This window comes from Ursus maritimus, unplaced genomic scaffold (assembly GCF_017311325.1).
Source record: "Ursus maritimus isolate PB19 unplaced genomic scaffold, ASM1731132v1 scaffold_1, whole genome shotgun sequence".
NCBI lineage: Eukaryota > Metazoa > Chordata > Mammalia > Carnivora > Ursidae > Ursus > Ursus maritimus.
This window is the reverse complement of record NW_024423343.1, coordinates 69938284-69955885: the sequence shown is the minus strand read 5'-3', so window position 1 is coordinate 69955885 and position 17602 is coordinate 69938284. Positions and strand designations below refer to the sequence as shown.

The 17602-nt window shown below is 39.6% G+C and overlaps 1 protein-coding gene across 1 annotated transcript in view; it reads left to right on the top strand.

Annotated features, from left to right (window-relative positions):
- Positions 1 to 2620: 2620 nt before the first annotated feature.
- The window catches only part of TANC1 (tetratricopeptide repeat, ankyrin repeat and coiled-coil containing 1), a 149637-nt gene continuing 134655 nt past the window's right edge, over positions 2621 to 17602 (top strand). Inside the window, exon 1 of the mRNA XM_040644664.1 lies at positions 2621 to 2696. Within this exon, the coding sequence (XP_040500598.1) occupies positions 2636 to 2696 (61 nt within the window). The 5' untranslated portion in view covers positions 2621 to 2635. The remainder of the gene's footprint in view (positions 2697 to 17602) is intronic.

Below are 17602 nucleotides of genomic sequence, written 5' to 3'. Positions count from 1 at the left end.
AGACTGTTAAATGAGAAATCCAAAAAGTGAGAGTAAGTTTGGTACTTTAACTTCTGGGCATTTTAAAAGGAAGAACCTATGGTATTTGGGAAACTTAGATGTTGAATGACAGTAGAAAAATAAGGAAATCTAGGTGCCTTCAGGTCATTGGTCTTCTAAGGTTAATGTCCTATACTCACATTTTATTTTTTTTAAATGAAAATAGTGGGATGTTTTCTCCCATTAGAGAATTTCAGAGGTTGGTCTAGAGGCTGGTCTTTACTGTCTTCCTCAAAAGTATATAATTTAAAGAAATGGCAGCTGAAGTGACTTTTGTACTTGGGTATACTCATTTGACGTTTCTCCTCATAGTTTGAATAGGTCTTAGAATATAAATTTAAGCTTTTCCCCTTGACTTGCTACTTATGGAGGAAAGCAGGAACTGGAAAGAAAAATTACAGTGGCTACCTGATAGCCTCTTTCACTTGACTCAGGACCACTGATGTGGAAGATGTGACGATCCTGAAAACAGCTGAGCTCCCCAAAGTAGGCATCCAAGGTGTCTGGCAGAAGATGCCCAGGTCAGTGTGTCCTAGTCCTTGTCCTGTGGGACGTGTCTTCCCAGTGACACAGCAGATCTGCTGCGGGTTGGAGATTACCAGGTGATGGCTCAGGGGCGGCCTCACTGCCGTGGTGGGGCCTGAGCTGGGCTCCCGGAGAGCTCACCAAGGGACCATGGCCAGGCTCTGTTGGCATGTTTTATTTTTCTTTGTTTTATTTTTAAAGTATGTAGTCTTTGTGAAATGACAAATCCTGAAGGTTGAGTGACTGATTTGGAAAAGAAAATATCTGTGCTTAGCAGGCATCAGTTACTGAATTTTGTCCACCATTTTTTATACAGCATTTTGTAGTGTTTTAAGCATGACCGTCAAGAGAAATTTGTGTTTCTGTAGTTCCCCTATAGAAGCCCACGGTGGTCCTCTTCCCAAGATTCGGGGCTTGCCCTTCAGGTGAAACCCAGATCTTTGCACCAGGGTTCACGGAAGTAGCATTTTAAAGAAGAATTAGGCTGTAAGCCATGCCCCCTTTGTATGTAAAGACTTGTTTGTAAGGTGATTTAACCCTATCAGACTTCACTATAGCTTTCTCCAAATTTTGCTTAAAGGTGCTATCTTCCTGGTATCTCAAGGGTTTGTTGGTTTGCTGATTTTTGTTTGTTCATTTGTTTGGTTGCTGTTGCCCAAAGCTTTCATTTTCTGAGAGGAGGGGCAGAGCAGTGGGAGGAGGAGGACCCTTGCTGGGAGTCTGCAGATTTGGATTCGGGCCCTGCTATTAATGAGCTGTGTGACCTCTGGGCAGTCAGCCTTCCAGGGTCTCTGTTTCTTCGTCAGGGAAACAAAGGACTTGGAAAAATAAATACAGGCCTGGACCAAATGATAAGAAGGTCACTGTGTGTGCTAATGCCGTGTGACTCTGAATGGTAGCACTTAGGGACTCCTCCCTCTCCGTGCTCCCCTCAGGGGCTCTACTTCACTCCGGGGTTGAGCAGTTGTGTGGGGTGCTACACCGAGGCCGTTTCAAGCATTCAGGCTCACTGGGCAGGTGGGACCCTCATCTATACAGGAGTTTCTGCCTCTTAGCCCCTCTCCCCCACTTCTTTCTTCCAGGAGCAACTTGCTTGCCTTCCACCTTCCTGTCCTTAGTGCATTAACAAGGGTGCGATGGGTAACACAACCCACTCGGATTTGTTACTGCTGGGAGTTGTCCAGCCATCGCATCTGAGTTCCTGGAGAAAAAAGAGAGCTGCAGGAGACTCACTGATGAAATAATGGTCCTTTTGTCTGCCTCTTGCTATAGGGAGGGTTTTAGGTTTCATCTTAGGCCTGGGCCATTGTGTTGTTTTTCCATGCTCAGTACAACCCTGTTTAAAAATGCTGCTTATCATTTAAAGGGTTCAGCTGTGGTGCCACAGACTGTTCTACTTTCCTCCCCACCCCCACCCCCCCAAAAGTCTAACCGTATGTAGTAAAAGCCCACTGTCATATATGCTGTTTGATTGGGTCCCCTGACATCAGCTTTAAAATGTGTTCCCGTTGTATTTATTTTGCAAATGCTTATAAGGTATGTTTTAATCTGATAAACTTCCAAAATGTTTTCCTTGTGGTTATATAATCAGTAGCATCTGCAAAACATGACTTTAACCATGTAGCTTTCTTCTTAACCATTATCTTGTTGGTTCTCTGTTCTAATGTTTTCTTTTGATGAGCTGGGGTTAGGAGATCTGAATTCCTGTGCCAGACATCTTACAGTAATGTGCCCAGATGTAGCCTCGTAACCTTAATTAGATATGGAATGCTGAGAATGCCCCGGTGTGTGTGTGTGTGTGTGTGTTTTAACTTTCATAAGAAGCTAGTGAACTTCTGATCACTTCATTAAAAGTTATAAAACACTCCTTGTGAGTTTAGCATTTAGTTCCCCATCTTAGTTTCTTCACAGAAAATTACTGTAAAACTCAAGATACCTTTATATTCTCCTAAGCAATCTGTTAGAGCCCAAGTTACCTTTTGTGTCAGTATGTAAGTTATATTCCAGCTCACAACCCCTAATTCCTCTTCCCTCCCCTCCTTTTCTCTTTAGAAGCAAAAGAGTGTTGAAAATGTTAAAAGCTGTGCTGAAGAAGAGTCGAGAGGGAGGAAAGGGGAGCAGGAAGGAAACAGGTATGTATAAGCAGTGTGAAAAAGCAGGTAGTCGTGGGGGCAGCAACACTGGGTGGGTGCCATTGCATTGGGAGTGGGTCCAAGGAGTGTTCTGGGTTGGGATGCACATAATACTGGAAGCTATAAGAAACTAAATGCATTTCCGAGCTCTTTTTTAAGATTTTACTTATTTGAAAAAAAAAAAAAACATAAGATTTTACTTATTTGAGAGAGAGACGGAGAGAGTGAGAGAGAACACAAGTGGGGTGAGGGGCAGAGGGAGAAAGAGACTACCTCTGAGCAGGGAGCCCAATGTGGGTGTTGATCATGGTACTCTGGGATCATGACCTGAGCCAAAGGCAGATGCCCAACCCACTGAACCACCCAGGCGCCCCTATTTCTGAGCTTTTTTGTGGGAAGTGACTTTGAAAATTGAGTTTGGGTTACGAACCAAATCCTTCCCCAGAAGACGTATAAGGTTCATAATTTTAACAGATCAGTCAGATCCAGAGGCAGTTAGAGTTACAGACATGGAGGGATAGCAGGTGTGTCCAGGAATTCAGTTTCTAGAAAGCCCTTTCCCTTTTCCCACACGCGATTGCATTTTATATGTTTGACCAACTGCTGGCTGAATGGTCCCCGTCTTTTGAGTATCAAATTCCCCGCCTAACAGGTGTAGCCTCACTCAGTGCCAGACTGCTAGTTTTCATTCTGATGAGAGCTACTTAATTTGGCTTGGATTTCGTTCCTGTTTATAGACTTGTGGTGCTTATGTGGTCATTGTGACTCTTCATTGCGTTCCACGTGATAAACTCTTCTAAGGTTATTTTGGTGACTAAGTGGTCTATTTTTATAGAAAAATTACATATTATTTACCATTATTGTACAATAAAAATCTGTTAGCATGGATTAATTTCCCCAAAATGTGCTATTTTACTCTGCAAACTTACAATAATCCAGAGTTGGAAAGTGGTTTTTTGGGTTACTGTGTATTGAATAACATTTCAGTTTTAATTTCTATTGAAGTAAAAATAAGTTCCACTTATTACCAAAACATCACTAAATTACAGTTAACTCTTCAGTTGAAAAGATCTTGTAATACCTTCTATTACATATAATGTATGTATGTAATTACATAATGTATGTAATGTTACAACAGTGTTAATATTTGTTGTTTCTGTACTTACATAATAGAATAAGTGGGCTTAAACTTTTTAGTTATATGGAACTTAGACAAATTTTCTTTTATCCCTTAAACTAAAAAGTCTGCAAAACGGCACTTACGTTAAAAGTAGAGTCTTTATTGTAAAGTTACTAATAAGATTCCATTAGAAGCTTCTCATTAATGCCTGCATAAGCAGATACAAAGAAAAGAATTCAGTTTTTAACGTTAGAAACAAGAGACCATAGTCAGCTTTTAACCTTAAGAAACCAACCCCTACCTTTGAATAATTAATTAGAATTGTTACTATGGAGAATTTTCAGTTCACATAATTTCTATCCAGGAGGACATTCACCCTCTGCTGGGTCAAGGCCAAAATACTTCTCTTTATTTCTCTGAAGGCGGTTTAAAAAAAATCCCCCCCCCCCCCGTTTTGGCTCATCTGACATTCATCCTAGCGACTTTGTTACTTGCGTCTTTAGATGTCTTTGTAATTTCCAGCGTAAAGTTAGGTCCTAAGCTGTCTGTCTGCCTGGAGCTGCCCAACCAGTGGCCTGGGTCTCCAAGCCAAAACTCCCTACTGAGAAATGGAGTCTTTCACAGCAGACCCACCATCCTCTTTGACCAGTGCCAACGAAATAACAAGCTGTACAGTAATGATTTGGGGCACCCTGCCTTTCAGAACAGCCAGACGGTGAACATAGTTTGCACTTACAACTTTTCCAGTTTTAGAGCATGTGATTTTGGGTGTATTCTTCTCTGGTCTTTAAGAGCAACTGCTGTTTTTTTTCTGAATCATTTCTTCATAATAATTCCCACACTATGGCTTTTCACTAATGTGAACCAACTTGAAAAGGCAATGGGAACATTTCTCATAAAACATCTGTATGGTATGTGCCTTTTTTCTCTTAACTAGAACCTGGTTGTGTTAGTTGGGGAACAAAGCAGATGGAATTTTAAATCTTGATGAAGTTATGTCACAAGATGATTGGGGAAAATACTTGGACTTTGACCATTCATATGTTGAGCTCTGTGCCAACTCTCATTATATAAGTAGATCATAGCTAAGTTCTCTGTAAATTAAAGCTGGCTAATCTGTGGAGACTGCCCTGAAACTTGAGTAATAATATCTCCTGCAATATGGAAAAATTTTGCTCTACTGTTTCCAATTAAAACCAATCTTTGTCGCAAAGACAAAGGAAAATTCATTTCTATGTACTTGAACTCACAATTATAGAATTTAGGAAATATTTATGTCTAAAATATTCAGCTCAGCATTTTATATATCCTTTGTAGATTGTTTTTACAATCTTGAACCTACCCCCCTTTTTAAAATCAAATTGGCTTTGAGAATTTAGAAAACATAATCACTGAGTTAAATTTGGTATTCAAAAGAAAACAAATATTTTTCAGGAATATTGAGAAGTTGTTACACTTCAGTTTCTATCCCTAAAAGAAAATGTCACATGTATCTACTTTAAATTACTGGCAAAATTTTAGCAGGTATTGAAATTTGTTATATGTATAGAAGGGTATTCAAAATATGTATAGTATTAAACTATTGAACGTGGAGGGAACTCTAAAAATAGCAAAATTCTTTTTTTTTCTTTTTTAAACCTAGGAAATGCTTACAGCTAAGCAAAAGGTGTTTTCTGGAAGCTGTAGAGTTGTGTCAGATAATACAATTTTAAAAACTTGAAAATATTTTTGGGGAAAGTACATTTGCCTTGTCCCCACTGTTCCATCTGTGCAAATGAGCACTGTGTTTCTCTTGACCTTGAGTTAGGCCTGAGGGAGCAAAAATCAATATTAAACCACAATGTGGGGAGAGCTAGATGAATATGAATAAATTATATATAATGTTTTTTTCCCTCTCCCTGCTCTTATGTTAGGACCTTGATCTAAAGCAAATGTGGTATTTATTTTGAGGCTTTCCAGAGAGGAGAGACCACATCTTTTTAAGTGACCTTTGCTATCAAAAAACTTTCATGTTACTATTATTGAATCTTATTTAATTTAAAGATGAAATAATTACTGTACTATAAGTATATTGAGAGTAATCTGATACAAATCTGGACCAAATAAGAGTTTAGAGTAAGAGCAATGTAGGGAATTAATATCTTTTCTGTACAACCACACTATTTAGATAATGCGTGGGGAAATGTCCCATTTTATAATAGAAACAAAAACTTTAAATATTAACCTAAGAAAAAATGTGCAAACCTTACATTGAAGAGAAGAATAAAACTTTGCTCAAGCACTTAACAGAAGACCTAAATAAGTGGAAAGAAATACAATGTTCCCAAATGGTCAGATGCAGTATTTTAAACCACCTATCTCATACAGAATTACCTATGCATTCCGTTTAATCCCTAATGAAATCCCAACTGTTTTGTTTTTAAAGACCTTGTTCTTTTAGTTTTAGGTTTACAGCAAAACTGAGCAGAAGGTACAGAGATTTTGCATGTAGCGTCTGTCCCTACTCGTTCATCCTCCTCCAGGATCAACACCCCCCATCAGGGCAGTATGTTTGTTACAACTGATGAACCCACACTGACACATCATAGTCACCCAAATCCGACAGTTTACATCAGGGTTCACCCTTGGTATGGTACATTCTCTGCGTTTGGACAAATATGTAATGATCTGTATCTGTTGTTACAGGATCGTACAGAGGATTTTCACTGCCCAGGAAAGTCCTGTCTTTTTTTTTTTTTTTTTTAACCCGACATAATCAGTTGATCTAAAAATTCACCTGGAAGAGAAAATGCTCAAGAATAGCCAAGGAAAAATTGAAACTGTGGGACAGGTGTTTCTAAATGGTTGTGCTTGGTTCCCATGCCTAGCTTCTAGCTGCAAGAAAGGCTGGACAGATGTGTATTTTGACCTCTTAGCTTCTATAGGGTAAAGTAGACTTCACCTCCCACCAAGGCATGCACTGTGGAGGATTCTTCTGTCCTCAACATGGGCAGGTCCCCTCTACTACAAAAACCAAGCACAGATAGTACAGCTCGTTAGAATAGCTACTGCATCCACATAGTGAGTAAATGATTTGGCTAGTTTTTTGGACTTTTTTTTCCTATTGGTCTCCAAGAAATGAATCCTAATATTTTCTAACGTCTTTGATATAATTGTAGCTCACAGCTGATAACAATTTTGGTTTTTTCTTTTAATCCCAGAGATAGTGGCATCATTCTGGAAGCATTAGGCAGGCAAGACCCATCGCCCTCTGAGAGAGGGTTGGTCCCTCTCCCTCTGTATGCATCCCTCCCTTCTCCTGTCCTCTGCCAGTCTTGAAACCATAGCCTTTTGCCCTATCCAACTTTTCTAGTTGTTCTGTTTTGGTGTGGAAGTAACTCCACGTTGAGGCAGAAGGACAAAGTTTGGTGAACTTTTAATTGTGGTACTGCCTCAATTAAAATATAGACTGATGAAGGAAGGGTTGCTTAATATGCCAAAATAATTGTTTATTAGTCTTTTCCTTTCAGTTTAATTATTTGTGTTATTTTTTTTTTTCAGCAGGGGGGCTTAGTTTGAAGCAATTTATTAAAAAAAAAAAAAAGACATTTGACCTTCACCTTTTCATCGTTAAACCCAGCTGGTCGGCTAAGAGCACTTCTAATGGTGTTAATTAAGGCATTGGATAGTCTCTAAACTTGAGTGTGTACTGAATTAATCTGCTAGCTTTGCATCTAATCCTTCACTTTGAATTTGTAGTAAAAGGAAGCTGTTTGCCTCTAAAGTTTAAAAGCCATTGATGTGATTGTTAAATGTGGTATTTTAAGCCATTCCAGGCTGCAGTCTGGTTTTCAGTGGTACCTTCTAAAAATGCCTCAATACAAACGATGCTTTGTTTTATGCAGAAAATATGAAGCTGCTTTTGATTATTCTGTGCTGCGTTGCCCATTTTCTGTGGTTGTGGACTATTATTTAGGAATTTAGTGCAGGGACTGTCTTGCTGAGCTGTGGATATTTGGTATCTTGTTGTTAACGGACTCCAAAAGTGTTTCCCAAGCAACAAAACAGGCAGAAATAATTCAATCTAAAGGTATTGTATTTCTCTTTACCAGGACACTTAAGTAAATTCTGTAAAATATGGGGACAGGATATAAACACAGAATAGAGGCCAACCTGGTTTTTGGTAGAATCAGGAACGCTATTCCCTCAGGTTCGCTTGGTTCCTTCACCAGCTTTTCTTTGTTGTCTGTTATACCTGTCTCAAAGTCTAGAAAAAGCAGACTTTGGAATTAGAAGTCACAGATTCAGATCCTAGCTTGATCACCTCCCATTTACATGAATTCAGACAAGTTCCTTAATGTGACTAAGCTGCCTTACAAGGATGTTGTCAGGGCTAACTAAGAGAACCTTTTTGCAGAAGTGTCTCACTCGACACCTGGCTTCTGCTAGGTACTCTGCAGACCTTTGCTTTCTTGAGAAAACTGTGTGGTACCTTGAACAAACAAAACCATTGTAAGACTTCTTGTTCTTTCCCGGTTGAAGAGAAAGCAGGACTGCTCTCAGGCAGAGGAGTGATGTTCTGGAAGCTTCTTTCCATGACTTCCCATCTTTAAATATGGATTCTGCCATCATCCTTGCATACTGAAGTCTTTTGTGCCATCTTGACCCTTTTCCTCATAACAAAATTGGGAAAGCTGAGTCTTTGGTCTCTTGAATGGTGGTTTATACTTGGGAAATGATTTATTTTACCTTTCAGTACTGGCATTTTTTTCCTTTTTCTGTGTGAAGTTAAACTAAAAGACTTTCTCCCTTGCTAGAGAGATTTTGGGAGTCAGTAAGCAGCTTTAAGAATGGATTTCTAAGTACCGTTTATATAGTTTCTGTGATGTTTCATTTCACTGTATCCTTAATTAATGAAGGTCTTTCTATGTAGAAGGATCCACCCTCCATCCTCTTTGTAGCTTTCCCGTATGTTTTAGGGAAATAGAAAGGATGAAAGAAAGAGAACAGATACTTAGCATTTGTCATGTGTCAGGTGCCAACATGTCATGGACCAAACTGGTTCATCCTGAACAGGCTGTTTCCTGTGAAGGGCATAATTAGAGAAAGCTCTGGACAGAGAAGGTGAAATCAAGACACCTCCTGAATCTTCTATATTTTCAGGATAATAAGACCCCCCAGCAAGTCACAGCCTATCTGAATCACATGCAATTTGTAGCAGAATTCTCAAGCAACAACACTTATTTATCTGGATCCCTCTTTGTATGTGCAGTTGACCCCTGAACACTGCAGGGGTTAGGGATTCCAGCCCCCACATAGTTGAAAATCTACATATAATTTTTGACTCACCAGAACTTAACTACTAATAAGCTATTGGACTGGAAGCCTTACTGATAATCTATTAACACATATTTTGTGTGTTATATGTATTATATACTGTATTATAAGTAAGAAAAAAGAAAATTTGCTAGGAAAATATGAGGAAGAGAAAATACGTTTGCAGTACTGACTGTATTTATTGGGGGAAAAAAAGCCACGTAGGAATGGACCCATGTAGTTTAAACCTGTTTAGTTCAAGGGTCAACTGTATATGTGTAAATGCAGTAGGAAACTTAATAGAGAATATAAAATAACAGTTCAGAGTCTCATTTTTTGGGTCAAATCTAACTTCATTATATAAATACTTTTTTAAAAAAATTAAAGCTGCTTTTCTGTAAAATAACCCAAAGACAATGGTCTTATTTTCTATATACCTAATTTTCAAAGAGCTTTGTCATGTGTAGTTTAATTCCCATAAAAACTCTATATCTGAATTTTCATGTGACCATTTGCATTTTTAAAACCATATATATACACATATGTATACATTACATACATATATATACACATATATACACATTTACACACATACACATATATATAGTTGTTGCTGTTGTTGAGAGCAAGAGTGAGAGCAAGTGGGGGGCAGGGAGAGAGAATCTTAAGAATCTCCACAGCCAGTACGGAGCCGGACATGGAGTTTGGTTTCACGAGCCTGAGATCATGACCTGAACCAAAATCAAAAAAGTTGGTTGCTTAACCGACTAAACCACCTAGGAGCCTCCGATTTGCATTTTGTAGGAAGAGAATTCCAATGTTTTATTTCTATTCAACAGAAATACAGAAAACTTGATTTCATATAATCTATTGGCAAATGTAGTTTGAGTGGGGAGGTAGGCTACTAAAGATTTGACCTAGATTGACTTTTTATTTTTTTCTGTGAAGGATGATCTAAGGTTACTATTTCCTCTTAAGAGGATGAGACTTTGACCTTGAGTTGTCCTGCAGCTGATGGATGGCCACCAAGGCTAACCTGTTGGGTAGCATTAGCCTTGGTGTAGAGCCTCAAATTGAGAACCCTTTATTCACATCTGAAATCGTGGAGTTGGAAAGGAGAGTCTGTGTATTTCCACCCTCTGGTGAAGACTCTTGCTTGCTTGTAGACAGGTGCCTTCTTCCTGTGTCCTCAAATGGCAAGAGAGATGGCAAGCTCTCTGGTACTTCTTCTGATAAGGACACTAATCCCATCATGAGGGCCCCACCCTCCTGATGCCAGTTAAAACTAATAACTATCTCCTAAGGGCCCCATCTCCAAATACCATCACGTGTGGTTTTACGGCTTCAACATAGGAATTTTCAGGAGACCCAGTTCAGCCCATAGCACTTGTCTCTATTCTGATTATAAATGTCATACTGTATTTCATTGATTATAAAACATACCATATTTCATCTATCTCTGAAAGCTACTATCAACTGACATAATACTTTATTAAAATGTTTGACTTACTGAAAATTTCCTTTCTTTAGAGTTGTTTTTACGTATCGCAATCTTTTTCAGAAAACTGAAGGAAAAGAGGGGTGCCTGGGTGGCGCAGTCCGTTGGGCGTCCAACTCTTGATTTCGGCTTGGGTCATGGTCTTGTGGTCACGGGTTTGAGCCCCGCATCGGGCTCTGTGCTTGGCACGGGATCTGCCTGGGACTCTCTCTCCCTGTCTCTCTCTGCCTCTCCCGCTCTTGTGCGCATGCACTCTCTCAAATAAATTTAAAAAAACAAAACAAACAAAAAAACCCCAAAACTGAAGCTAAATATAAACAGGTTGGTTAAAACATTTCTAATTTATATTCAGAGCCTAATTCTTGTCATATTTTTAAACCTGGTTGTCAATATCCATTTTTCTTCATACTACATTTCTACCATCCTTTCATGATCTCAAAAGGAGATTTTAATTGGGGCGCCTGGGCGGCACAGTCATTAAGCGTCTGCCTTCGGCTCAGGGCGTGATCCCAGTGTTCTGGGATCGAGCCCCACATCAGGCTCCTCTGCTGGGAGCCTGTTTCTTCCTCTCCCGCTCCCCCTGCTTGTGTTCCCTTTCTCACTGGCTGTCTCTCTCTGTCAAATATTAATTTTTTTTTAAAGATTTTATTTGGAAAGCTTTCAGATAAAATCCAGGGTTCTTTTTCCTTACACAGCTGACCTTAAGTGATTTGTTGACTGAAACCTGGAAGGGGCTAAAAACTGTCACTCTGCCAGATGTGACAACCCAGGTTTGCAGTCAATGGCTGTGACATTACAATCGCTGCCTGGCTGATGCTGATTTTTAAGGTGCCATCAACTATTACATACATTTCAGTTTTGGAGAAGTTAAAGTGAGAATAAATATGGATCTTTGAATCTCTGCCTGATATAGTCTGTGCTTATTGTAAAAAAATTTGGAAAATACTAATAAGAATAAAGAAAAAAGCCCCAGGATATTCTTTGTCTTTTGCTTTATCCTTTTCAATATCCTTAGTCTTTGAGAAATGCCTAATATTTTATTGTACTCCTGTACCATGATTTTGTTTGGGTACATGCTTTTCTCATTCATCTTTAAAAAAAAGCCTCTGGAAAACAGGTATCTGTGTACAAATCTGATTATTTTAGTAGAATGTTTCTAGGCAAGGAATTCGTAATGAAAAGAAACAAACTTTTCAGAAGCCTGTGGTACCTCTTGCCAAATTGTTTTCCAGAAGGATTATATTGTCATGTGTGTAAGCAGTATGTGAGTGTACCTGCTTGCATGATTCTTACTAGTATTAGGTATTTGTAGATTTTAATAATCTTTGCTGATTTTGTAAGTTAAAGCATATATATGTTCTTAATTAGCATTTCTTTGAGATTGGTAGACCTCTTAAATATTCAGTGCCCACTTATATTTTCTCCTCATTGTCTTTTTATGACCTTTTACAGTTGACCCTTGAACAGCATGGGGGTTAGAGGCACCAACCCTCCTTTATCCTCACTCCCAATCCACGCTCAGAAATTTGAGTATAACTTTTGACTCTCCAGAAGCCTTCCCAATAACATAGTTGACTGACACATTTTTTTATATTTATTATATACTGTATTCTTACAAAAGAGTAAGCTAGAGAAAAGACATGTTAAGAAAATGGTAAAGAGAGGGGCGCCTGGGTGGCACAGCGGTTAAAGCGTCTGCCTTCGGCTCAGGGCGTGATCCTGGAGTTCCGGGATCGAGCCCCACATCGGGCTCCTCCACTATGAGCCTGCTTCTTCCTCTCCCACTCCCCCTGCTTGTGTTCCCTCTCTCACTGGCTGTCTCTATCTCTGTCAAATAAATAAATAAAATCTTTAAAAAAAAAAATGGTAAAGAGAAAATACATTTACAATATTGTACTGTTTTTACTGGAAAAAATCTGCATCTAAATTTACTGAAAAAGCTCTGCGGGCCAGTGTAGTTCAAACCCGTGTTGTTCAAGGGTCACCTGTACATTTTTTTCTGTTGGGAGTGTGAGAGGCTCTTCAGTCTGGTTCTTCCCTTCTTCTAGTATGGCCCCTGGTGTTTCGTAGTGGGATTTCCTTATAAAGTCCCTCACGGGGGAGTTTTTATTGAAGTTACTGAAACCTGCCTATGTTCCATGGGTAGAAGGGACTCCTGTGTTAAAGTTTTGGGTTTGGGGGCGCCTGGCTGGCTCAGTCCTTAAGCATCTGCCTTTGGCTCAGGTCGTGATCCTGGGGTCCTGGGATCGAGCCCCGCATTGGGCTCCCTGCTCAGCGGGAAGCCTGCTTCTCCCTCTCCCACTCCCCCTGCTTGTGTTCCCTCTCTCGCTATCTCTCTCTCTCTGTCAAATAAATAAATAAAATCTTTAAAAAAAATTTCGGGTTTATGTTGAGGTTGGAGATATTGCTAGTTTGATTGGCTTCTACTTAAGAAATTTATAGAGAAACCAAAATAAAGGTGTAAAACCAACTCAAAATGAGTCCTCAGGTTTTCTACAGTACTTAGTAACATTCTGCCTCTGTGCACAGTCAAAAAGTCTCAGTACCTCCTGGCACCTGGATGTGCTGGAAATCTAGCTCCTGGTGAGTTACTACCAGCAGGCAGGGATGGTTCCAGATGGTTAAGCATCTCTTTAATATATTGCCGTGTGTGTTTTGTTTGTCTTTTTGTTTTTGTTTTGAGAGAGCGAGAGAGAGTGCATGCATAAGCTGGGGGAGCAGCAGGCAGGGGGAGAAGCAGTCTTCCCACTGAGCAGGGAACCCAATGCAGAACTTGATCCCAGGACCCCAGGATCATGACCTGAGCCAAAAGCAGACACCTAACCAACTGAGCCACCCAGGTGTCCCAAAGTGCTGTATTTTTAAGTGTAAAAATTTTTATCCATGGTTCATAATCTTAGATGTAGCAATTCTTTTTCAAACTAAGGTAAAGTAATGAAATTAAAGGTTTTAGATCCAGAAGAGTCTTAGAAAATGAGTTCAGTGTTTCGTTTTGTTTTTTAAAGATTTTATTTATCTGAGAGAGAGACAGAGCATGAGCTGGGGAGGCAGAGGGAGAAGCAGGCTCCCCACTGAGCAAAGAGCCTGACCAGGGTCTCCCAATCCCAGGACCCTGAGATCATGACCTGAGCCAAAACCAAGAATTAGACGCTTAACTGACCGAGCCACCCAGGCACTCCAGTGTCTTTGTCTTTTTTTTTTCTTTTTTAAGATTTTATTTATTAGAGAAAGCACAAGCAGGGGGAAGGGCAGAAGGAGAGGGAGAAGCAGACTCCTCACTGAGCAGGGAACTCGACATGGGGCTTGATTCCAGGACCCTGGGATCATGACCTGAGCCTAAGGCAGCTGCTAAACTGACTGAGCCACCCAGGCGCCCCCAGTGTCTTCATTTTTTGAGGAATATTTGGAAACGAGGCATTGAGCAACTGCCCAACGTTTATAGCTAGTTAAAGCAAACATGGGATCGAAATATAGTTTCTGACTCCAGACCAGTTCTGTTTCTATGTCACTGGCTAGCTCCATTGTTTTTATTTCTAGCACTGAATAAATATAAAGGAAAAGCTATCCCTGAGATAGAAAACAGTAGATTTCCTTTATAATTTCTCTTTCCAGGAATTTTGATTTCTACCCCGCCCCAACCCCAAAGGATTATTTCTGAATTTCTTATATGGTCTTTATCAAGACTCAGTAATTGTGAGTAGTATTTCTTCTTTTTCTGTATCTTAAGGACCATTTCTGCTTGGTGTCTTAAAGACTGTTACAAATCAATCCTATTTTGTTTTTGTAAAGCCATTTATATACCATAAATGTAAATAGTTAAATATATAGTTATTAAAAAAAAAGCTATACAATGGTATTAGAAGTAAAGACACATCCCTCTTCTCTGCTTTCCTTTTTGCTCTCTAAAGGCAATTAATGTTAATGGTTTCTTATTTGATCTTTCCAGATATTTTCTAAGTATATATGTGCATATGTACACACATACATAAATCCTTAAGAAAACCCACACAGACTTTACAGTGTTTTGTTTGTAAATTTTTTTATTGCAGTTTTAGACATTTTTCATATTAGCACACACTAATAGGTTTTTTTAAAGTTCAATATTACATTAGACAGATAGCCTATAATTTATTTCATTATTCCCCTATTGATGGTTGTTGTCATTATAATTATTAGAGGCTCCTTGTACATTTCTGCCTGTGCTTTCATAAGAGTAACAGGTGGTTAGCAAGTTTGTTCATCTATAATCTTCCTGGATTTTTGTCAAATTGCCCTTCAAAAAGGTGGCATTAAATTTACAATTCCATTTTCAGTATATATGAGAATGTCTATTTACACACCAGCATGGGTTATTGTCAAATTATTTCATCTTTGCTGTGTGATGGGCTAAAATTGTAGCTCATTGTTTTAATTATGCAATTCTTCAGAATGAATTCAAACACATTTTTATGTTTATTGGCCATTTGAAATCCTACTGCCTGGATTTGTAGCCTGGCTCCATAATTTACCAGCTGCTTGAAAATGAGCAAATTACTTAAACTTTCTGCCTCATGGGTCACTTATGAGGATTAAATGAGTTAATATTTATAAAGTGCTTAAATCCATGCTTGACACATAGTATATGTTATATAAGTCTTTGTCATAGAGATTTAAATTTTTTTCTTTGTCCTGCCATGTATACTTACCTACTTTTTTTTGAGTTCAATATCTGTTTTAGTATTTTAGTAAGTGGTTAACCATTGTCTTCCAGCTAGAGTTCTAAGCAAGTCATGTCATGTTTAATTCTGAATCATAAAATCTAAAAAGATTCATGTATGTGTCATTCTTCATTTTTGGTAGGATTAAGTGAAGGATTTTGTTTTAATTCTGTAAGTTCAGTGTCGAAAACTGAGAGGTTACACGTCATTCTTTCAGGGAGGTCAGCTCTCTTTCTCTCCCTGCTTTGTATGAGAGTTTTGATGCCGCTAATCTGATTAAACCTCTTAAAGCTACATCCTTAGCTCTAAGATTATGAAGATTAGAGATTCTGGAGTTTTCCCCCCCTCCACCCATTAAATGGTTTCCATGGTTATTGGACTCCCCAAAGAGTATTTCAAATCCCTTCTGATTTCGTGGAAGCAGCATCTCAAAGATGAATGAGCTCTCTGCTGGCTTGGCTTCAGGAAACTTGCAGTTCCAGTTTAATGCAGCTGCTAGCTCTTTTTGAACAAGTGTTTCACTTCTCTGAGCTTCTGTTTTCTTGCCTATAAAAGGAAGGTAATAATCTGTCATACGGTAATGATAAAGGTCAAACGAAGTTTTTGTTTTTTTTGTTTTTTCCCCCAAACTTCAGGCATGATAATATTGATGATGTGGGGAATTTGTTTCACTTTTACCACATGGTATCCTTGGTTTGGGGAAATGCCCGTCAAGTAAGGAAATAAAATACACTCCTGTATCAGGTGTTTTTGATACCCGAATGTTGTGAGGGAGGGGTGAGACCTCTTTTTCTTCCTCAGATATAACAGAGAAACTAGGAAGTGACTCCCCTGGGACAAAATAGGGCAGCCCTGATGAAGGTTTCCCTTGGAGTATTTACTGTGTATCGGACAGTGTGCTAAATGCCTGTAAACAGCTACCCCACATGATCAATAGCTTGTTTGTAGAGATTAGAGAGCTAGTTTAAGACTGTGCGGTTACTCAGTGGCAGAGTCAGGATTTGAACCCAGTTTGCTGGTCTCCAAAGCCGGTGTCCTCTGTAGTATGGCGGTCGGGTTGTATAAGCCTCCGCATCTGCAACGCAGGGATGATAACAGTGTCTCTCTCCTAGGGTTGTTGGTTGTCGTGATGATCCAGTGAGTTACAGGGCTTAGAACAGTGCCTGGACCATTGTAAGCATTGTATGTTTGCTCTTACTATAATTGATAGGACTTTCTGTGTCCTTCTGACTCTCTTGTCCCCCCACCGCTTGACCCCTTTAGGCTTTAGTGAATGGCAGCGTCTTGGATAGTTTTGTGTCCTTGCCTCTGCGGCAGACACAACCCTGGCCATTTCATCTGGTGTAGACGGAGGAGAGCCGTGGTGATGGGTCTGGCCTTAGCAGAGTGCTGTGGGGACAGTTGCTATAAGCAGTCTGGAATGGCATGTGCTGGCTAGGACAGGGAAGGAGGAATGGGGTGAAGTCTTTAACACAAGGATCTGCCACCAGAAGCCTCTGTATCTGCCAGGAGAAGACGTGTGTGCCCTCAAAGGTGTGGTGCCTGTGTGATTCGGTGTTCAGAACAGGCCCTGGTGTAGTGCTCTAGTGCGTTGATTCCTAAACCTGGCTGCTTCCCTGGAAGCTTTTGTGAGTCAGATTCCCACCTGACCCCGTGGTGGGGCCCAAGCATCTGTATATGTAATGATTTTTGAATGGTTAGCCAGGTATGAGAGCCACTAAGATGCTGTCTGTTCATAAGACTGTACAGGGCTGGCCCCAGCCAGTCATGGTGGAAATACATGTGTGGCACTTTGAAAACTCTTGGGAGAAGGAGCTCCCCCATTACCTAGTCAACCCTGTTCTTGGCAGCCCTCTAAAGGTGAATTTGAAATACAGCTCTGCAAGGAGATGAGTGACAAGGGTTCCATTCCAGAAATAACCAGGGACAGGATTTCATCAAAGTGATTTGTCAGTATATTTTATTTGCTTCTTGTGTTTATGTTGATTTCTCATCAATATTTGCATATTCTCATGCTTCCAAGTTAGATACACAAGAAGTAATAGCTATTGAATATAATTTTGATGCTTAATTTACATGCAACTTTATAGAAATTGTTAGAGGACTATATTTCCCAGAGTGATGCTCAGAGAGTGAATGGAGTAACTCGCATTCCATTTTATATTTGAGAAATCCTGATTAGGGTGGAATGTTAATATGGTTAGCTGTGGCGAGACAATATTGACATTGTTGCTAAGATATTGTACCAGACATGTCATTGAGGCTGCTGTTTTGAAAACTGAGCGATGCTGCCTTA